The sequence below is a fragment of the Gopherus flavomarginatus genome, chromosome 15 (assembly GCF_025201925.1).
Source record: "Gopherus flavomarginatus isolate rGopFla2 chromosome 15, rGopFla2.mat.asm, whole genome shotgun sequence".
Classification (NCBI taxonomy): domain Eukaryota; kingdom Metazoa; phylum Chordata; order Testudines; family Testudinidae; genus Gopherus; species Gopherus flavomarginatus.
In genome coordinates, this window is record NC_066631.1 from 28171151 (window position 1) to 28194821 (window position 23671).

The following is a 23671-nucleotide window of genomic DNA, read 5'->3' on the forward strand; positions in this document are numbered from 1 at the left end:
ATAAACACCGGAGGGCACCCCAACACAAGAAAACAGGAATCATGACTTCTAAGGCAAAAATTGAGGCCCAAGAGCAAGTCAGAGAAGCTGAACACAGGCGACAACTGGAAATAAAACAAACAGAGATGGAAATAAGAGAAAGAGAAAGAGAAAGAGAGGCGGCCCACCGCCGAGAAATGGAAAAGCACCAAAAAGAAATGGAAAAACAACAAAAAAAGAATGAAGAGAAGGAAAAACAGAGAAAACATGAACTGGAGTTGGCAAAAGCTGGGCTGCATGTGCCAGCCAACCCTAACAACCCGGCGCCAATTATTGCTCCACAGCACAGAAAATTTCCCACCTACAAGGCAGGTGATGACACCGAGGCCTTCTTGGAAAATTTTGAAAGAGCCTGTCTTGGGTACAGCATTCCCGAAGACCAGTACATGGTAGAATTGAGGTCACAGCTCAGTGGACCTTTAGCACAGGTGGCAGCTGAAATGCCTAAGCACCAAATGAATGACTATAAACTTTTTCTAACCAAGGCCAGATACAGGATGGGGATAACCCCAGATCATGCCCGTCGGCGTTTCAGAAACCAAAAGTGGAAACCAGAGGAGTCATTTCCCAAACACGCCTACTACATTGCAAAAAACTATGAGGCCTGGCTAACAGGAAACAACATTCAAACCTTGGAAGAACTGAACCTCCTCATACAAATGGAGCAGTTCTTGGATGGTGTTCCTGAAGACATCACACGGTACATACAAGATGGACACCCCAAGAATATCGCTGAGGCGGGGGAGATTGGAGCCAAATGGATGGAACTGGCAGAAAGCAAAAAAGCTACTGTCAAGGGGAACGATTACCCCAGGGGGCACACAGACCATAAACCCTACCACCGAGGACAGCCAAAGACCCCACATACCACCCAAGTAAAGCCACAGATACCCTACCCTTCAACCTCACCAGTCTCCAGTAACTCACCTCGGCCCAGTGACCCATCAGATGGAAGATGCTTTAAGTGTAATGAACTGGGACATATCAAGGCCAACTGTCCCAAGAACACCATGCGAGTGCAATTCATTACACCACCATCACACCAAAGATCCCCAGGCCCGGATGCCTCTCAAATACCCTTGGAGCGAAGGGAAAATTTGAGAGTGGGCGGAAAGAAGGTTACTGCGTGGAGAGACACGGGGGCACAAGTGTCAGCTATCCACCAATCCTTCGTTGACCCCAAATTCATCAACCCAAAGGCCAAAGTTACAATTTACCCCTTCATGTCACAAGCTGTAGACTTGCCTACAGCTCAACTGCCTGTCCAGTACAAAGGCTGGTCAGGAATGTGGACTTTTGCAGTCTATGACAATTATCCTATCCCCATGCTACTGGGGGAAGACTTGGCCAACCAGGTGAGGCGGGCCAAGAGAGTGGGAATGGTTACACGTAGCCAAACCAGGCAAGCTTCCAGACCCATTCCTGTTCCTGAACCGTCCACAGAGGCCCCGTCTGTGTTACCAGAGACCCAGACAGAGGTAGTGGACCCGGATTCCATGCCTACCACTGAAACAGCCACAGCATCTCCAGTCCCAGGCCCGGAACTGGAACAGCAACCAGCACCAGCAAGTGCAACTACATCTTCAAACTCAACGCCAGAGGGCGCCAGCGAGCCAAAACTGGCAGAAGCAACAGACAGCCATACCCAAAAGGCTCAGCCAGAGCCTGAAATACCCTCAGGTGCACCAGCGGAGAGCGGTTCACCAGCAGCGGAAACAACCCCATCACCTACATCGCTTCCAGAGGGACCAAGCCCAAGTCCACAGTCTGAGGAAGAACTGGTGACCCCAGCCTCAAGGGAACAGTTCCAGACTGAGCAGGAAGCAGATGACAGCCTTCAGAAAGCTTGGGCGGCGGCACGGAGCACCCCACCGCCTCTCAGCTCTTCTAATCGATCCCGGTTTGTTATAGACCAAGGACTTTTATACAAGGAAATTCTTTCTGGTGGACACCGGGAAGAATGGCAGCCGCAAAAACAGTTGGTGGTTCCAACTAAGTACCGGGGGAAGCTCTTAAGCTTAGCCCATGATCATCCCAGTGGCCATGCTGGGGTGAACAGAACCAAGGACCGGTTGGGGAAGTCCTTCCACTGGGAGGGGATGGGCAAGGACGTTGCCAAGTATGTCCGGTCTTGTGAGGTATGCCAAAGAGTGGGAAAGCCTCAAGACCAGGTCAAGGCCCCTCTCCAGCCACTCCCCATAATTGAGGTCCCATTTCAGCGAGTAGCTGTGGATATTCTGGGCCCTTTCCCAAAAAAGACGCCCAGAGGAAAGCAGTACGTACTGACTTTAGTGGACTTTGCTACCCGATGGCCAGAAGCAGTCGCTCTAGGCAACACCAGGGCTAACACTGTGTGCCTGGCCCTAACAGACATCTTTGCCAGGGTAGGTTGGCCCTCTGACATCCTTACAGATTCAGGGTCTAATTTCCTGGCAGGGACCATGGAAAAACTGTGGAAAACTCATGGGGTGAATCACTTGGTTGCCACCCCGTACCACCATCAAACCAATGGCCTGGTGGAAAGGTTCAATGGAACTTTGGGGGCCATGATACGAAAATTCATCAACGAATTCTCCAATAATTGGGACCTAGTGTTGCAGCAGTTGCTGTTTGCCTACAGGGCTGTACCACATCCCAGTTTAGGGTTTTCACCATTTGAACTTGTGTATGGTCACGAGGTTAAGGGGCCATTACAGTTGGTGAAGCAGCAATGGGAGGGGTTTACGCCTTCTCCAGGAACTAACATTCTGGACTTTGTAAGCAACCTACAAAGCACCCTCCGACACTCTTTAGCCCTTGCTAGAGAGAACCTAAAGGATGCTCAAGAAGAGCAAAAGGCCTGGTATGACAGACATGCCAGAGATCGGTCCTTCAAGGTAGGAGACCAGGTTATGGTCTTGAAGGCGCAACAGGCCCATAAGATGGAAGCATCATGGGAAGGGCCCTTCACGGTCCAAGAGCGCCTGGGAGCTGTAAACTACCTCATAGCATTTCCCAATTCCTCACTAAAGCCTAAAGTGTACCATGTTAATTCTCTCAAGCCTTTCTATTCCAGAGACTTACAGGTTTGTCAGTTTACAGTCCAGGGAGATGATGCTGAGTGGCCTGACGGTGTCTACTACGACGGGAAAAAAAGACGGTGGCGTGGAAGAGGTGAACCTCTCAACCACCCTGGAACGTCTGCAGCGGCAACAAATCAAGGAGCTGTGCACTAGCTTCGCCCCATTGTTCTCAGCCACCCCAGGACGGACTGAACGGGCATACCACTCCATTGATACAGGTAATGCTCACCCAATCAGAACCCCACCCTACCGAGTGTCTCCTCATGCCCAAGCTGCTATAGAACGGGAGATCCAGAACATGCTACAGATGGGTATAATCCGCTCATCTACCAGTGCATGGGCATCTCCAGTGGTTCTGGTACCCAAACCAGATGGGGAAATACGCTTTTGCGTGGACTACCGTAAGCTAAATGCTGTAACTCATCCGGACAACTATCCAATGCCACGTACCGATGAGCTATTGGAAAAGTTGGGACGTGCCCAGTTCATCTCTACAATAGACTTAACCAAGGGGTACTGGCAAGTACCGCTAGATGAACCTGCCAAGGAGAGGTCAGCATTCGTCACCCATGCGGGGGTGTATGAATTCAATGTCCTTCCTTTCGGCCTTCGAAATGCACCCGCCACCTTCCAGAGGCTGGTAGATGGTCTACTAGCGGGACTGGGAGAATTTGCAGTTGCCTACCTCGATGATGTGGCCATTTTTTCAGACTCCTGGCCCGAACACCTACTACACCTGGAAAAGGTCTTTGAGCGCATCAGGCAGGCCGGACTAACTGTTAAGGCCAAAAAGTGTCAAATAGGCCAAAACAGAGTGACTTACCTGGGGCACCAGGTGGGTCGAGGAACCATAAACCCCCTACAGGCCAAGGTGGATGCTATCCAAAAGTGGCCTGTCCCAAAGTCAAAGAAGCAGGTCCAATCCTTCTTAGGCTTGGCCGGATACTACAGGCGATTTGTACCACACTACAGCCAAATCGCTGCCCCATTGACCGACCTGACCAAAAAGACCCAGCCAAATGCCGTTAAGTGGACTGATGAGTGTCAAAAGGCCTTTACCCAACTTAAGGCAACGCTCATGTCTGACCCTGTGCTCAGGGCCCCGGACTTTGACAAGCCATTCCTAGTAACCACAGATGCATCTGAGCGTGGTATAGGAGCAGTGCTCATGCAGGAAGCAACAGATCACAACTTCCATCCTGTCGTGTTTCTCAGCAAGAAACTGTCTGAGAGGGAAAGTCACTGGTCAGTCAGTGAAAAGGAATGCTATGCCATTGTGTACGCCCTGGAAAAGCTACGCCCATATGTTTGGGGACGGCGGTTCCAACTACAAACTGACCATGCTGCACTAAAGTGGCTTCATACTGCCAAGGGGAACAACAAGAAACTTCTTCGTTGGAGTTTAGCTCTCCAAGATTTTGATTTTGAAATTCAACACATCACAGGAGCTTCTAACAAAGTAGCTGATGCACTCTCCCGTGAGAGTTTCCCAGGATTCAGTCGTTAAAAAGTGTTCTTAAAATGTAGAAGTCTGTTAGTTATATACTTAGGAGTATATGTAAAGGTGTATGTGTTGTATTAATCTGTTTATTTTCAAGTTCTAGAAGGAAATCGCCGCCAGTGAGCTTCCCCACTGTCTGCAATTTGGGGGGCATGTCATAAACAGATAGCTAAGGGTTAATGTCTCTTTCAGCTGAAGCACCTGACCAGAGGACCAATCAGGAAACCGGATTTTTTTTCAACTTTGGGTGGAGGGAATTGAGTGTCTAAGGTCTTTGTTTTCCTGGCTGCCTGCCTTCTCTGAGCTTTGGAGAAGTAGCTCTACTTTCTAGTCTTCTGTTTCTAAGTGTAAGGACAAAGAGATCAGATAGTAAGTTCTATGGTTTTCTTTTCTTTGGTATTTGCATGAATATAAGTGCTGGAGTGCTTTGATTTGTATTCTTTTGGAATAAGGCTGTTTATTCAATATTCTTTTAAGCAATTGCCCTGTGTTGTATCATCTTTATACAGAGAGAACATTTGTACTTATTTTTCTTTCTTTTTATATAAAGCTCTCTTTTAAGACCTGTTGGAGTTTTTCTTTACTTCAGGGAAATTGAGTCTGTACTCACCAGGGAATTGGTGGGAGGAAGGAATCGGGGAGATCTGTGTGTTGGATTGCTAGCCTGACCTTGCATTCCCTCTGGGGGAATAGGAAAGTACTTTTTGTTTCCAGGATTGGGAACAGAGAGGGAGATTCACTCTGTTTGGGTTCACAGAGCTTGTGTCTGTGTATCTCTCCAGGAGCACCTGGAGGGGGGAAGGGAAAAAGGATTATTTCCCTTTGTTGTGAGACTCAAGGGATTTGGGTCTTGGGGTCCCCAGGGAAGGTTTTTCAGGGGGACCAGAGTGCCCCAAAACACTCTAATTTTTTGGGTGGTGGCAGCAGGTACCAGGTCCAAGCTGGTAACTAAGCTTGGAGGTTTTCATGCTAACCCCCATATTTTGGACGCTAAGGTCCAAATCTGGGACTAAGGTTATTACAGGCCCCCAATGGGCTATTACTGGCAGTGGGTAAGCACTGCTTCTCACTGCATCCAGAGACGCTCCTACGAAATCTATACTCTGTAGTAGAGTCAAAACTGACTTTTCTAGGTTGATTTGAAGGTGCAGGCTGGGAACACATGATCTTTACTGATGCCAACACTTTCCAACACAATCTGCCCTGATCAACCAACCACCCATATATGGGAAAACAATTATACTCAAACAATGTAGGTGACTGGCAATCACTGCCAGAATGTTTGAAAATACCCTCAGTGCTGAAGATAGGCCCAAAGGGCGCATCATGTATTCACAGTTCTTGTTTTTTGGAAAACAAATCACTTGTGTGAAGGGTGATTAGTGACATGAAATATGCATCTTGTAGGTCCAGAGTTGCAAACCAATCTCCTACTTCTAAAGAAGGAATTATTGTTGCAATTTCTGTTGCTTTACATATTTGTTTAGAGACCTGAGGTCTACAGTTGGCCTCCACCCTCCATTCTCTTTTGGAATCAGGAAGTACTCTGAATTGAATACTCTTCCCGTGTTGCACAGGAACTGGTTATATGCGCTCCTAAATGTAGAAGAGAGGTTACCTGCGGCTCTAGCAATTGATCATGAGAGAAGTCCCTGAAGAGGGGAGAGAGAGATTTGAAACAGTTAGTGTAACCATATGTTATAAACTTCCAGGGCCCATTTGTCCAACATTATAGGCTCCCATGCACCCTGAAAAGGAGAAAAGAGGCATCTGAAAGGAGGGAGGGAGGCAAGATGCTGCAGCTATAAGAACTTATCAGTTGAATGGTTGAGATTTTCTACCACCCCACCAAAACTGTCGCTTGGAGGACACAGAAGGCTGAGAAGATGTAGCTGAAGGAGGTTTCTTGAGTATCTTAGCTTCTTTGCTGGGGGTTCAGAGGGTCTACAATACATTGAATTTGGGTCTGGGCATGTTCTTTGGGCTACCTGAGACCTACTAAATCTCTTCATTTACAGGAATGTAAATCCCTAGGGATCGCAGCATGGCTCTTGAGTCCTTTAAAGTGTGAAGAGATGTATTAGTCAAGTCCACAAAGAGCTTGCAAGCATCAAAGGGTAAGTCTTCAACAATACTTTGAACCTCTCTTGTAAAGCCTGGCAGCTGTACCCAAGACACTCTTCTCATGACCCCTGCAGTGGAGAGGGACCATGCTGCAGTATCTGCCGCATCCAAGGAGGCCTGGAGTGATATCTTTGCAGGAACTGACCTTGTATAATGGATTTAAACTGGTCCCGATTTTCTGGTAGATGCTAACTCATAACACATTCAATTATATTAGTGAAACAGTTCTATTTTTCCATGAGTGCCTGACGGTTTGCTATCCTGAAGTGTGGCTGAAGCATAAGATTTACATCGAAAAAGATCAAGCCTGTGGTGGGTCCCTACTGTACAGAGTGGGCTTCAAGTTATGCTGCCTGCCTTGTTCATTAACAGCCTCCACTACTACAGAATTCAGAGCTGGGTGAAAAAAACAAAGTCCAATTCTTTAGCCAGAACATATTTTTATCCTCCCTCTTGAAGATATGCAGTGTGTTAGCAGGGCTTTGCCAAACCATCTGAGCGGGCTCCACAAGAATGTCATTGACTGGAATGGCAATCTTCATAGATGTGGAAGTGTGTAAAATATCTAGGAGTTTATGGTGGGACTCCTGAATCTCCTCCAAGAGAGTCTGCATGTCAGCAATCCACATCATCAGGGTCTGAAACTGACTGAAGTTATCTGCCATAGGAGATGGGGGAGGCATGACAGCTTCATCAGAACAGCCTCAGGACAGGAGAGGCACCTTTTAAATCACAGGGAGCACAGCATTCCTGAGCAAAACTGGCAAAAATTTAACCCCTAAAAGGGGAAATCTCTTAACTATACAACTACTTCTATGAATAAAAAGGGGGTGGGGCACTATAAGGTAAGTAACTATCTGAGAAAAAGCTAACTATTACAGAACAGGCACACAGTAGACTCCATCTCAGACCAATGGTGGTTACGAAGGAACTGAGGGTGGTTGCCTGCACAGCCCCATATAGCCTTTGCACCTTCACAGGCCAGACAGGAACAGCAAACAAAAATTTCCATCAGAGGTGCAGGTGCCCCTGAAGTGGAGCACCCACAGGGACACTGCTCTAAGAAGAACTTGACACTTTTGCAGCAGACACTAAAAAAGACGGTTACTTACCTTTGTAACTGTTGTTCTTCGAGATGTGTTGCTCATATCCATTCCAGTTAGGTGTGCGCGCGCCGCGTGCACGTTCGGAGAAACTTTTTACCCTAGCAACCCAGGCGGGTCGGCTGGGCGCCCCCTGGAGTGGCGCCGCCATGGCGCCCAATATATATCCCAGCCGACCCAGCCACCCTTCAGTTCCTTCTTGCCGGCCACTCCGACAGTGGGGAAGGAGGGCGGGTTTGGAATGGATACGAGCAACACATCTCGAAGAACAACAGTTACAAAGGTAAGTAACCGTCTTTTCTTCTTCGAGTGATCGCTCATATGCATTCCAGTTAGGTGATTCCCAAGCCTTACCTAGGCGATGGGGTCGGAGCGAGATGTGACGGTATTTAAAACTGCTACGCCAAAGGCCACATCATCTCTAGATTGTCTGACTAACGCATAGTGATCGGTGAAAGTGTGTACCGATGACCAGGTTGCTGCACGACATATCTCCTGTATAGGCACGTGCGCCAGGAAGGCCGCCGATGTCGCCTGAGCTCTCGTGGAATGTGCTATGAGGTGGCCAGAGGGGACACGAGCTAAGTCGTAGCATGCGCGAATGCAAGCAGTTACCCAGGAGGAGATCCTCTGAGAGGATATAGGCTGCCCTCTCATGCGTTCTGCGATCGCCAGAAACAGCTGAGGGGACTTCCGAAACCCCTTTGTTCTCTCAATGTAGAAAGCAAGCGCTCTACGTACATCCAAGGAGTGTAGCTGTTGCTCCCGCCGAGAAGAGTGTGGTTTCGGGAAGAAGACGGGGAGGAAGATGTCCTGGTTGGTATGGAAGGTGGAAACCACCTTAGAGAGGAACGCCGGGTGGGGTCGCAGGTGCACTTTGTCTTTACGGAAGATGGTGTAGGGTGGGTCCACTGTGAGAGCTTTCAGCTCTGAGACCCGTCTGGCCGATGTAATGGCCACCAGAAAAGCCGTCTTCCATGACAGGTGCGTGAGCGAGCACGTCGCCAGTGGCTCGAATGGTGGGAGCGTGAGCCTGTTCAGGACTAAGTTAAGGTCCCAAGTAGGGGCAGGGCGGCGTACGGGGGGGGTATAGACGCTCCAGGCCTTTAAGAAATCTGGCGACTAAGGGATGAGAGAATATGGAGCGGCCACCTTCCCCCGGCTGGAAGGCGGAAATGGCCGCCAAGTGTACCTTTAAGGAGGAAGTTGCCAGGTCCTGCTGCTTAAGGTACCAGAGGTAGTCGAGGACTGTGGAAACTGGGGACTGCGTAGGGTTCACCCCTTGAGAAGCGCACCAGCAAGAGAAACGCTTCCACTTGGCCCTGTACGTAGAGCGAGTGGAGGGCTTCCTGCTGTTAAGGAGGATATGTTGGACCGGTGCGGAGCAGCTGAGCTCCGCCGTGCTCAGTCATGCAGGAGCCACGCCGTGAGGTGTAAGGCTCGCAGGTCCGGGTGGCGAAGCGTGCCATGATTCTGGGTAATCAGGTCTGGGTGGAGAGGAAGGTGAATTGGGGGGTCCACAGATAGGTCCAGCAAGGCGGTGAACCAGTGCTGTCTGGGCCACGCATGTGCGATCAGGATCAGATGCGCCTTGTCCCTGAGCAGCTTCAACAGGACCTTGTGTACCAGGGGGAATGGAGGGAAGGCATACAGGAGATGGCGGGTCCACGGCAGGAGAAATGCGTCCGTGATCGACCCCGGGGAGAGACCTTGAAAGGAGCAAAACTCCTGGCACTTCCTGTTGGACCTGGTTGCGAAGAGGTCTACACGGGGAAAACCCCACCTCTGGAAGATGGAATGGATGACGTCCAGTCTCATCGATCATTCGTGGCAGAGGAAGGATCGGCTGAGGTTGTCCGCCAGCGTGTTCTCGATCCCTGGGAGGAAGGATGCCACCAAGTCTATCGACTGGGCTATACACAAGTCCCAGAGTCGAATGGCCTCTTGACATAGGGGAGACGAACGGGTTCCCCCGTTTGTTGATATAATACATGGCCGTTGTGTTGTCCGTGAGTACGGAAACGCAACGGTCTTGCAGGTGTTGGTGAAACGCCTGGCAGGCAAGGCGGACTGCCCTTAGCTCCCGGACATTTATGTGGAGTGACAGCTCGTGGGACGACCATAGGCCCTGGGTGCGCAGGTCCCCTAAGTGAGCTCCCCACCCCAGGGATGACGCATCGGTTGTCAGAGTTACCGATGGCTGTTGCGGATGGAACGGCATCCCCGCGCATACAAGCGATGGGGTCAGCCACCAGTCGAGGAAGCGGAGAGGATCGGGGGGGACCGTCACCAACACATCCGGGTGGTCCCTGCTCGGTCGGTATACTGAATGAAGCCATGTTTGGAGGGGCCTCATTCTGAGTCTGGCATGCTTTGTCACGTAAGTGCAAGCGGCCATATGACCGAGGAGTGTGAGGCATGTTCGAGCCGAGGTGAGTGGGGATGCTTGCAAGCTCCGGATGATCACACCGATTGTCTGGAAGCGAGGTTGAGGTAAGAAGACCCTGGCCTGAATCGAGTCCAGGGTCGCGCCTATGAAGTCCAACCTCTGTGCTGGAACCAGGCTGGACTTCTCGGCATTGACGAGCAGGCCCAGCCGGGAAAAGAGGTCCGTGACGGCCTCTACATGCCGTCGCACCTGCGACTGGGAGGATCCTTTCAGGAGCCAGTCGTCTAGGTACGGGAAGACGTGGATTTTACGCCGACGGAGGTGGGCAGCCACGACGGCCATGCACTTGGTGAACACCCTCGGGGCTGTCGAGAGACCGAAGGGTAGAACTGCGAACTGGAAGTGCTGATGTGTGACCGTGAAGCGGAGGTACTTCCTGTGCGGTAGGAAGATGGCGATATGGAAGTACGCGTCCTTCATGTCGAGGGCGGCGTACCAGTCTCCAGGATCCAGGGATGGGACAGGAAATATCGGGAGTAGAATCCCTTGCCTCTCTCGGCTAGAGGCACTTCCTCTATAGCCCCTGCCGCCAGGAGGGAACGAACCTCCTGTAGGAGGGTTTGCTCGTGAGAGGGGTCCCTGAAGAGGGACTGGGAAGGGGGGGCGGGAAGGGGGTGAAGAAGCAAATTGGAGATGGTATCCATGCTTCACTGTGCGTAGTACCCAACGGTCTGACGTTAATTGAGACCACGCCAGGAGGAAGCGGGAGAGGCGGTTGGAGAAGGTAGGGGAAGGATCCTGAATTGAGACTGATAAGCTGTCCCCAGGCGCACCTTCAAAAACCGGACTTGGGGCCCGGCTGCGACTTGGAAGGCCCTTGGTTCTGGCCTCCCTGGGAGCTGGGTTGGCATCTGCGTCCCCCGCGGCCACGCCGTCTATTGAGGTCCTGCCTCTGACGGGGTGGGAAGTATGGGCGCCGTGCTTGGGGCCTGAAGGGTCTACGCTGGGTGGAAGGGGTATGCATCCCCAGCGAGCGAACAATGACCCGATTGTCTTTTAGATTTTGCAATTTGGAGTCCGTCTTATCCGAGAACAACCCTTTCCCGTCAAAGGGTAGGTCTTGGATAGTATATTGCAGTTCTGGAGGTAGTGTGGAGGCTTGAAGCCATGAGATGCGCCGCATGGTTATTCCGGACGCCATGGTTCTGGCTGCCGAATCAGCTGTATCGAGGGAGGCCTGGAGGGCGGTCCTGGCCACCTTCTTACCCTCCTCCAGGAATGCGTTAAATTCTGGGCGTGAGTCCTGGGGTAGCAGTTCGGCGAACTTACCCACCTCCACCCATATGTTGTGGTTATAACGCCCTAGAAGGGCCTGCTGGTTGGCCACACGGAGTTGTAAGGCCCCTGCTGAGTAGACCTTGCGACTCATGAGGTCCATGCGCTTAGCCTCTTTGGACTTGGGGGCCGGTGCCTGCTGTCCATGCCGTTCCCTGTCGTTGACCGACTGGGCCACTAGGGAGGAGGGTGTACATACAGCTACTCGTACCCCCGAGAGGGTACCATGTACTTCCTCTCCACTCCCTTAGCTGTCGGCGGGATGGAGGCTGGTGACTGCCACAGGTTCTCAGCGGTAGACTGAATAGTCTTTATAAACGGCAGGGCTACCCGGGTAGGGGCATCGGCCGAGAGGATGCTCACCACCGGGTCCTGAACCTCTGAGACCTCCGCCACCGGGAGGTTGATATTAAGGGACACCCTACGGAGGAGGTCCTGGTGGGCCCTGAGGTCTGTAGGTGGAGGTCCCGATGTTGATGTCCCTGCCACTGCCTCGTCCGGCGAGGAGGAGGAGACTCCGGGGATGAGGTCATCCTGTGCGGTGTCTCGTTCTTCCTCTGGTTCCTGCTCGTGACAGCCCGGTGAGTCTGGACGCGGCTGTTTGCCCGACTCAATCACGGGAGGGCGGGAAACAGTGGCCTCTGGCACCCGATGCTCTGCGGTAGTGGGACGTGGCTGAGGCAGGGGGGCACCCTGGGTCTGTTGGTAAGCCCAGGGTGTCCAGAAACCCCACTGTTGGGCACTCGTGTCCTGTGGGTGGGGGTCTTGAAACTCGCCCAGCGGTACTTCGGGTTCGTAATAGCTACCCACCTGGGAGGATGCTGACGTGCCTCTTGATGGCCACGGTGGTGCTGCAAAAGTCGGTGCCGAGGTACCGACCGACCTCACACCTCTGGATACTGGCGACCGGTGCTGGTATCGGTGCGGAGAGCAAGACCGGGACCTGCGACCGGCTCGGTGCCGGGAGGTCGACCGGGATCGCGAGTGCCGTTGTCTGGATCTGCTTCTGGAGGCGCGGTGCTCCCCGCGGTGCCGTGAGCTGGAGCAGTGCCGGGAGTACGAAGTTGACGCACGGGACGTCGACCGGTGCCGGGAGCCTGACCGGTGCCGGGAGCGTGAGCGGTACCGGGGTGATCGGTGCCGAGAGCTCGACCGGTGCCTAGGCGATCGCCGTTGAGGGGATCGGTGCCGGGAGTCCGATCGGTACCGGGATCGGGACCGACGCCGCGAGCCTGAGTGGCGTCTTGATGCCGAGTGTCTGCGGGACCGCGACCTGGAGCGGTGCCGGTCTGCTACACTGACCGAAGCTGGTCTGGTCAGGGTCGGCTTGCCCATAGAGCACAGGACCCGCACCGGCGGTGCCGGGGGTAAGGGCATCGGTGCCTCGGGGATGGTGATTAGCTCTCTCGCCGCGGCAAACGTCTCCGGGGTAGTAGGTGTGGTGAGCTCTACCACTGTGTGTACCGGGGAGCTGCCAGGTGCCGGACTCGACGGCCCTCGCAGGGCCGGAGTCAACGGTGCCGGTTTCGGCGGTGCCACGGTTGGTGTTGGTGCCGGGCAATCCACCTTCTGCGCAGGGTCTGACTGCGGGGCGGCTGATGGCGAGACGATTTGTGCCTTCGCCGCCTTCGGCCTCGGGGAGGTGGAGCGGCTCTGGCCCGGTTTCGGTGCCGCCGTGCCCTTGCTCACCGGCTGACTTGCGCTCTGAGCCGAGGGTGAAGGTGTCAGGGCCGCTTCCATTAGGAGCTGTCTCAATCTAATGTCCCGCTCCTTTTTGGTCCTCGGCTTAAAGGACTTGCAGATTGAGCACTTAGCAGTTAAGTGCGACTCCCCTAGGCATTTTAAGCAGGAGTCATGAGGGTCTCCCACAGGCATGGGTTTGTGACAAGCCGAACACGGCTTGAAACCGGATGAGCCGGGCATGGGCTCCGGCTCCCCGTGTGGGGGAGGAGGGGGGGGTACCCTGATCCCCTCGCTACCACTAAAAACTACACTAACAACACTAAATTACTGACTATTAACAACTATAATCTATATATGTACAATAACTAACTATATACAACGATAGCTAAATGAGCTGCTAGGGAGTGTGGAGGTCAGCGAAGCCGCGCTCCACAGTTCCAACGACCGACACGGGCGGTAAGAAGGAACTGAAGGGTGGCCGGGTCGGCTGGGATATATATTGGGCGCCATGGCGGCGCCACTCCAGGGGGCGCCCAGCCGACCCGCCTGGGTTGCTAGGGTAAAAAGTTTCTCCGACGAACGTGCACGCGGCGCGCGCACCCCTAACTGGAATGCATATGAGCAATCACTCGAAGAAGAACATTTAACATCTTTCTCCTTCCAGTCACTAAAATGCTGAGTGAAATCCTGCTTTCCAATTTCAAGCAAGGCTAAGATTGCTGTGTGAGCAGTCATGTTATTTAATCCAAAAACCATCAATGATAGAGCTCAAATGGAGCTGCTGCTACAAACAGAACACAAAATACTACCTTTAGGCCACAACTTTTTTTAAATTCTTGACAATGGAGTAAGACTTAAATACCTAGAGTTACAAGGGATTGGTCCTCCCATCAGATAATTTCAGCTTTCAAATATCTTGGCACTCTCTAGAGCAGGGGTTCCCAAACTATGGTACGCTTACCCATGGGGGTACACAAGACATCTCTCGGGGTACATGGGAGATAGTGAAATGCTGGATTTCATCTATTAATTATTTTATTTATTGCATTTTCTTAATAGGCTACTCAGACAGAGCTTTAAAGCTACAGGAATTTATTATATAAAATACGGTAGTTAACTTACATCAAGATGTACCACTGAGACACTGATGTACAGAGCCCTCACTTCCAATCACCGTACAGCATGGGTTCAGTTGCCCAGCAACTGTCCATTCTAACTGAGCTCAGAACTTAGTCAGTTGTATATGTCGCACTATACCAGGGGTCGGCAACCTTTCAGAAGCGGTGTGCCGAGTCTTCATTTATTCACTCTGATTTAAGGTTTTGCATGCTGGTAATACATTTTAACATTTTTAGAAGGTCTCTTTCTATAAGTCTATAATATAGAAGTAAACTATTGTTGTATGTAAAGTAAATAAGGTTTTTAAAATGCTTAAGAAGTGTCATTTAAAAATTACAATAAAATGCCGAGCCCCCCCAGATCGGTGGCCAGGACCCGGGCAGCGTGTCACTGAAAATCAGCTCGTGTGCCGCCTTTGGCACGTATGCCATAAATCGCCTACCCCTGCACTATTTCTGTTCATAACAGTGAAATATGGATAGATGGCTAAAGACAGGTAGTGTTAAGAACACACAACGTATCAGTGATTAGAAGGGATGGGGTACATGGTTAGCTGGTAGGTCTTGAAGGGGTACGCAATACAAAAAGTTTGAGAACCTCTCTGCTCTAGACAAAAGAAGCTTGTCAAATGGATGTGGAAGTCCAGAATACATTTAAAAATATGAACATAGGCATTTTTTCATATAAAAGTTATCCATGCAGCAGTATTGATGGCAAATTGAAAAGTGGTAGAGAAAGTGCTTTTTCACAGTCTGTATCAAGGAGAGGACGAGTAAAAGTGAAATGAAGGTGAGAGCCAATACACGACTGTCTACCTACGTTAAGCATTACCAAGATGCCTACCACCTTGATATACGACAGTTTATCAGCACAAGAATTAATCAGATATGCTTGTTGGCGTGTAAGTATCTAGTTTATGAAGTTGTTGAAGCACAGCTGCAAATGTAAAATAAGTATTGAAACTCAGGAACAACAGAATCAGATAATGAATTCTTTGCCAGAGACTTTTTTTTTTTTTTTAAAAACACATTCAAACAGGAATTTAGCATGTTCAAAGAAAGCCAGCCTTATTCCCCCTCCTCCAACTACAAACTCCCACAATTTAGTGGGAGAAATATAGAGCCAATTTTGCTTGTGTTGCTCTTGCAATGATTGGGAAACAGTGAATTTTTCCCTTGAGATTTAAAGTCATCTTTACATTTTTAGTCTGCTCCCACAGTTATCTATAGAGGAGACAGACGCAAGAGAGACATTTACAGTTCAAAAAAGTACAGAGGGGATACAGCAGCAGGGCCAAAGTTTTGGTAAGGAAAGCTAAGAAAGTTATGAGTTTTTTGGTTCAAAGATTGAGAGGACAGTTTCTTAAAAAGTTCCAGTCAGTTTAAGTACCATTAAAAAAGAAACCACACGCACAAATTTGAGTAGCACTGCAACCCTGGTGCCACATCACAACACCATTCATTAAAATTTGGCTCACCTAGCCCTCTGCCACGATGGAGGGGCAGCCAAGCCAAATCTGAGTGAGCGACACTGCGACCTGACAAATGGGGTTCACAATGCCACTGAAATTTGCCACAACAGTACAAAGTTGCAGTGTGTATCATTTGCATTTATCACACTAGAAAGTAGGTAAAAATTCTGCATCTAAATTTAGAACCTGAAGACGAGCTATGGAGAATATTAATACAAATCTAAGAACAAAATATTTTGGAACTTACGTATAAGATGATAAACTGCTGTCATAAGTTGACACTATGCCATAATTTTCTTCATTGTAACGAAACATGTCATTAGGATCCCATCCATTAGACTAAAAGAAAACGAGATTTATTTTTCAAAATGACACTGGAAACATTTCCCTAAAATTTATGGCTGTTACCAGAAAGTTTAAACTTTTGCCCTTACTCCTGGATTTACCAATCAGATAGTGAAATTACAAACCCCAAACAATATATTTTACCAGTATTGCTGCTAGTGTCTTCTCATTCCCATTTGGCACTATATGATGTACTGCCTTACATTAGCCAAAAGCTTCGATTCCTTTGCAGAAAGTGGCAATCAGATGCATCCATTTCTGAAATATGGAATAGTGTTCCTCCCTGTGGCAAGTACTGGAACTTTTCAAATGCACTACCAACACAAGTAACTAACAGGGGATCCTCCCTGATCTCTCACAAAAGCAACATGATCTCCTCATTTCTTAGTGAAGTGTTGTGTGCCACAGTAACAGCATTACTAAGATTGTTACTTTTACAAAACATACAGAATGTTTACTACAATACTTTTATAAATATTTAATAGTTGATGACCCAATAAGGTCGATATATAGAAAGAACATGATCTATCTGAATATTAGTATTCATAAAGTAAGTGATCTTCGCAACATTACAAAGATTTCTTGAACCATATTGTTAGTCTCCTCTAATCTACAATACTAATGTCTGCTTACATATTACAAACTTTGTGTCCTTGAGTAAAAGGCTGCATTGTAGCATAAAACTAGTGCTATATCATATACAGCAAATCAGGACAATGTAATAGATGTGGAAACTCATTCAAGACCAGTTGCCATCAAGTAATTCAGGACCCTCAGGGTACGTCTTCACTACCCGCCGTATCGGCGGGTAGCAATCGATTGCTCGGGGATCGATATATCGCGTCTCATCTAGATGCGATATATTGATCCCCGAATGCGCTTATATCGATTCCCTAACTCCACCAACCCGAACGGAGTTGCGAAATTGCCAGGGGGAGCCGCGTACTTCGATCCCACGCCTTGAGGACGGTGAGTAATTCGATCTTAGATACTTCGACTTCAGCTACGTTATTCACATAGCTGAAGTTGCGTATCTAAGATCGATTTCCCCCCGTAGTGTAGACCAGCCCTCAGAGACAGCGTTTTGGCACTTTAACTAAACACCATCACAGTGGTGTCTGAGATTCAGTTATTCCTTTTAAAAATGTAGGGGAAACTGTGATATCCGTTGGCAAATGACGAATTTTCATGACAATACATGTTTACACTACACAGCCATGTTACTTAAACAGTTTAGTTTCAACTAAAATTCCATTCTAGATTGAACTTAAGGGACACCATGGCAAAACAACTTGTTTTCTAGAAAGATTTCAATGTATGATAAATAAGTTTACTTACAACGTCTGTCTCTAAAGCTTCAAGTTCCTCAGTGGTAGTGGTCTCGCCTCCATCCCATGGTTCAAGGTCCTTCTCTTTGTGTTCACCATTTACTTTAACACCAATGGCTGAATCAGTAAAAGCATCTACAATGGAGATTCACATTTGGTTAAACAAAGAAAAACATAATACACACAAGTGTTGAGGAATAATCAAATGTAAATGCATTATAAGTAAAGAACACTAGCATGATCCAAAACCATCAGAGTTAATATACTAATTGAGAATAAATTCAAAACTAGGACGTGTTAATACTTCTGTTTTTGAATAGTGTACAAAGTGTATACAAAATATGTTTTAGTTATGATGCAATTACTTAGTTTCAGCTAAGTGCCAGCTAACACTGAAAACTGAAAGATAGGCATCAGGAAATAGTTGTCGTTGCCTTTGATTTAAGAAAAATCAAAGAGCATTAACATTAACTAGGACTATGCCTTTAATCATATACAGTATTGCTTCAAGAAAGTATCATCGTTCTGAGACAAAATATTCACTGATGTTTTTAACATACTACTTGAAACATAAATACTGTTGAATACAACTATACTTTAATATATTACAGACACCAAAAAACATTATGCCGATTTACTCACCCCATGCCCAGAATGTCTAAGCTGTGTCTTAAATTATACCTCCCCTCTTTGACTCAATCCCAGTTTCTTTCATTTCAATGATTCCTTGATACCCGTGTTCACACCTTTACAGTCTCTCCATAAAAGAGCCCTGCAATGCTTGGAATTCTCCATTAGCTTAATATACCAGTTTTACAGTGTGAAGTTGCTGAAAACACATTTTTCTAAAAGAAGCTTCTTTAAGTGGCAACTTACCCAAATTACATGAAATTCAAAAACCCTCTACTCACATTCAAGACAACTATAAAACTAGAGAACTAGAAACATATGAAACAGTATTATGAACATACCAATAGGCAGGTGTACTAAGCTACTCCAGTCAGTAACTGGATCATGAACTTTTATTTGCAGGCTCATTTATGTTCTATTCAAACCAGACTGTAAGAGTACAATTGAAGGCATACTAGACTATTTAAATACTTTATTAAAAATAATGATGCCATTCAGAATTAAGGAAGCTAAGCTTTAATATTTATCAACTAAACAAGCTCAAAGCTGCCTGCAGATTTTTAAATGCTTTTAAAAAAAGAGAATTACTTTATAAACCCATTTTTTCATTTTGTAAGTGGCTTTCAGTCTAGTTTTGAATCAGAACTATACACTTTTCATTACAAACATACAAATGGAAATAAGCAGCCATTTTGACAGTAAAATCAAGGTTTCTCCTAAGATTTTAGGAAAAGGTAGGGACCAAGCCAACACACTGTGCCAGAAGTGGAAGAATGCAGCTTTAATTTATTTTGGCAGTGTCTGAAATTGTACTGAAGAGGAACGCACACTGAAGCCATTGTGAGAAGAGTTTACATTTATATAAGAGATTTACTTGGCCACTAATCTGTTACATTTCATCTGCAATCACTGAAGACATGTTTTAATTAAGGCTGTCAACACAGCCTAACTATTATTTCTGCTTTATCCAGTTTCACAGTCAAATTCTGTGCTTATATCGCCACAGTTTACTGCAGAAATCATTCTGTAACAACATTCAGCATGTCTTATAAAATACATACTCAGCTCATATATGGCATAGCAAGACCAAATAGGATACTTGTGAAGGATTAAGCATTTAAGCATAAACAGCTTTGTTAATTAGCAAATACGGTATACAAATTAAGGAATGTGTATAAAGATAAGACAACTGAATTATATTAGCTTAATATGAAAGTTTCCCTGAACATGAAAGACCCATTAAAGAAAAGAAACCACATGAGAGGAAGATACCCTGATGGGGCCACGTCACTTTTAGGGCTTGTTGTGTGAAAAATTAATATCAAATCAGCTTGTAAAATGTTACTGCAGAGTCTGCCACTGAAAGCAGTGATAGCCCCTTCCTCCTTGAAGGTTGGCACTTTTTACTGAGGTTGTACTTTAACCTGTTACTGCCACATAGATTGTGCCTGCAAAGGCACTTGTGCTCCTTGTACGCTGTCCTGAAGCAGAGTAATTTATTTAGTACCATACCACGTTGTAGTTTTGGTATAATCACTTTGCATACTGCAAGCAATTAAAATGCAATAGCTAAAAATCAATGTTCTACAAGGCTCAGAACAAAAAAAGTAAAATTTTCTAAAAATGATTCTGTGAAATTATGCATGCATGTTTTATAGTGCCATAAATGTGCGAGCAGAGGTATTAAATTTCCATTACATATTATGGAAACAAGAGCATTATGAAAAGGCAAGATGCAGAAACACAGAGTGACCGCCAATAAAAGTTACCTGTTTCTGAAGGAACTACAACAGATATGGAAAGAGAAAAAAAAAATTGAAAATCAGATAAAAATACATGTTCAATTTTTCAGGTGTTTCACATTACATGGTTAAATTCAGACATGGTTAAACTTAATTTATTTTGACATCATGATCACAAATCTTTATGAATCCTTCATCTTTGAAAAAATATGACAGTCATACGTCTCATTCAAATTTTAATAAATATGTCCCTCCATTCACAGCTCCATCTATCCCCCCCATTCTGCATTCTAAAAGCATCTCAATCTATTCTACAAATCTTCAGGGTGAGGAATTCTTAAAAAGCATCTAAACAGCACCAAGAAAAAAAGATGCCTCGATTACTTCCTACTTGTAGAGTATGTAAAAAAATAACTTTCAATGTTTATTGCTATTAGTTAAATACAAAATAAAATGTAAGTGTTACATCACGCCAAAGTTACATAGTAACAAAAGAACACGTCTGTTTTTAAGAAGGAACAATATTCTCTTGGAATGTCTATATTTACCTATATGACATTTTTATAGGCACAGGAACAAAGCAGCAACCTAATGAACTCAATGGCCTACTCCTAAATTTGTATGAAGTACAAAATGTGTCCTCTCAGATCAAGACATTGAGTGGTCTCCAAACTCACTTTTAGAGTCATTGTTTATCCAAGAAGGAAAGCCAGTTTCAAACTGCACCATAGCAGCAACTGAGAAAGTCATTCCCAACAGAATATGGGAGTATCAGGTAAGACAGTATCCAGATAGAGAGGGATTTACAACTTTTTGCATGTTATTGAGACTTCTAGGTTCTATGAAGTGGCCTCAAGACACAAAGCTGAAGTATGCCACTTAGAGCGTGAATAAATACTATCTGAATGGTATTTTATCTATCTTGCCCACCCACTCCTTATCGTAGATATTGGGGGTGAAGGGAGACAAAAAACATTCAATAGAGCTCTATAAAAAGCTACAAAGGTTTGAGGGGAAAAATATGCTGTCTGATGAAGTTTACAGAACTAACAGCAGCGTCTATAATCTACAAAGCACATAATTTGTAAGTGTTTAAAAACAGTAACACGGGGTAGGCAACCTATGGCACATGTGCCAAAGGCGGCACAAAAGCTGATTTTCAGTGGCACTCATACTGGTCTTGGCCACTGGTCCAGGGGGCTCTGCATTTTAATTTAATTTTAAATGAAGCTTCTTGAACATTTTAAAAACCTTATTTACTTTACATACAACAATAGTTTAGTTATATATTATAGACTTACAAAAAGAGACCTTCTAAAAACGTTTAAATGTATTACTGGCACGCAAAACCTTAAATTACAGTGAATAAATGAAGACTCAGCACACCACTTCTGAAAGGTTGCCAACCCCTGCAGTAACATAGTTGTGTACAGTCATTCTTATCAAGATGATTAATATCAGAATCCAGTACTATTATGAAGCAATGCGGAGGCACTGTTGTTTTCACCTATGCCTCACGTTGGACATGTTTTCATAAAGTTATAGAGTATGGCTCCACAAGCTTAACCATCAGGATGGATCTCAAATGCGAAAAATACAGTTACCCTTAAGGCAAACATATAATCGGGGGAAAATGGACTTCTAGTCACGTGACTCCAATCTCATGTGCAGCCTCCGAACAAACTTTAAATGTATCAGGAGCATATACCTTTACGTTATGTTTTGAGAGAGAGAGACAGGAGATCAACTGATGCTCATGTGACTCCTTGCAGAAGAATCTCAATAATATGCCATGTTCCCTTACTTCACCGAAGGCGATCTGAAATCTTTGATAGCCTAAGTTAATTCAGAAAGCCACGTGGAGAAAATGGAGCAGTAATCTAAATGCTAAATAAGTATACACAGGGCATTGAGATAAATTTTAAAAAAATAAAAATAAAAAAATAAGAGGTAAAAACAAACAAGAAGTGAGTTAGCAAAGTTTATGAGCAACTGAACATTCTGGAAAACTACAGAAAAGCAAAGAAGTCCGTAACAGTTCCTAAAATAAAAAAAATGCTCTTATTTTTGATGAGTGTTAACATGGAAGACAGCTGAATACATGGCATGCTGCTACCATGCTGCCGATCAACATTTGTAACAGACAGGACTGTGAAACACGCTTCGCATCTATTGTACATGGCAATTCATATCACCAAAGCACCTCATGAACTAATTCCATGACATTTGGAGAGATAGTCAAGTCCACAGTCAGTCCCATTTTATACCTGGTAAAACTGAGGCAAGGAGATTAATGAGTGGACTTAGGAAAGGTGAAGCCAGTAACAGCTCCTGGCTAGTCCCATGCTGCCTCTCTGACCTGATTTGGACACAGAATCCACACCAGGAGGCTAGAGTTTTAGCATTCAAATCCTCTTCTTTCCTGTTTTGAATCCTGTAATTGAGCAGTGAAGAATCTCAATGGCATTTCTTTCTCTACATGGCAAAACTGCATGTTATGCAAAGATAAGAGATATATTTACACATGTTCTGAGAAGCTTCAGATTAATATGTTCTTGAACAAGTTAGAGACAAGCTTGTCAGAGCTGGAGTGTGACTAGGGAGATTAGCACGAAATGTTTCATTTGCTCTTGTTTTCATGAGTAAGTAGGTTCTAAGTTGTTAGATGCATATTCTAATTATTGCCCCATAAGCATGACTGGGAGGTTCAGATTTTACTAAACCAGTGTGCTTTATAGTCCAAGGATGTTCAAATTACTTGTAAAACTGAAACCAAGTTTACTTTCGCTTGAAGTAAATTGTGATTTTAGCTTAAATGTTTTAAGAGCAACAACTCTGATGTGTATTGTCCCTGCCTACTACTGACCTGAAAGCATTAAAACAAGCTACCACCACTGCACAGTTATATTTCTTTCCTTTATTCACATTATCCCAACTGCCATTCCCCTGCTGACACAGTTGGTCTGGAAGGATGCCACCTCCACCATTACAACCCCCCAAAAGAACTTGATAGCTATTTCCCTTTGCTTTTTTATATTTTAGACTGGTGGTACAAGCTCAGATTTACAGCACTGCCAAAGTACCGTGAACAAAACACTGCAGAATCCTGCGGTTGGACTGGCAGAACCCACCCTCTTGAATTACCTTCTCTTAAGAGGGAAGCCAATCAGCCACATCTGAGCCTTGTTCCAATTTAAACCACATAAGAGCTGGCATTGCTAACTGGCATTTCAAATCAAGACAGCTTTTAGGACTACAAGAAATACTGGGAGAGACTCACTCTGCTGAGCCATAAATGAAAGGTAGTGCGGCAGTTGCTGAAAAGTGTACATGAGCCTGGTCTGAATCTAAGTACTCTGAAGTCTGCTATCTTTAAGCATTTAGGAATAGAAAGTTGCTTAATGGTCACCTATTACAGAAGTTCTGTTTTGCATATTAAGGGCTGGATTTTCAGCCTTTTGATGCTACAAGCACAATTTGTATCCATACTTGGCAGGTACTTGTGACAAAGGCTATGAATAAGTACAAACAGCTTCATATTTATTTCCTAGTGCACGTTCATTTACAGAAGCTAAAAAGGGAAGCAGCCTGATTGTCTTGAACTGCTCAGTCAGCTTTATTCATCAAGCTACCCACACAGAGTAAGACCCTAATCCTGCAATAGGATGCCCTCACACCAGCCCTTTCACCTATAAAGTTCTACTGTAGCCAATGGGAGTCCACAGAAGCTCACACAGACACAGGTTAAGGCCCATACAGCCTTTTTAAAAATAAATTAGTAATGAGCCCACTGCAACCAA

General features: G+C 46.3%; 1 protein-coding gene across 11 annotated transcripts in view; it reads right to left on the reverse strand.

Annotated features, from left to right (window-relative positions):
* Window positions 1-23671, reverse strand: part of ATXN2 (ataxin 2) — a 90617-nt gene that overhangs the window by 49182 nt on the left and 17764 nt on the right. For 7 of the 11 annotated variants that reach the window (XM_050924350.1, XM_050924352.1, XM_050924349.1 and 4 more), the window contains exons 6-8: window positions 19899-19913; window positions 17510-17634; window positions 16074-16165 (exon numbers count right to left, since the gene is read on the reverse strand). In XM_050924350.1, coding sequence (XP_050780307.1) covers window positions 16074-16165; window positions 17510-17634; window positions 19899-19913 — 232 coding nt within the window. The other 4 variants (XM_050924348.1, XM_050924346.1, XM_050924345.1 and 1 more) reach the window with 2 other exon arrangements.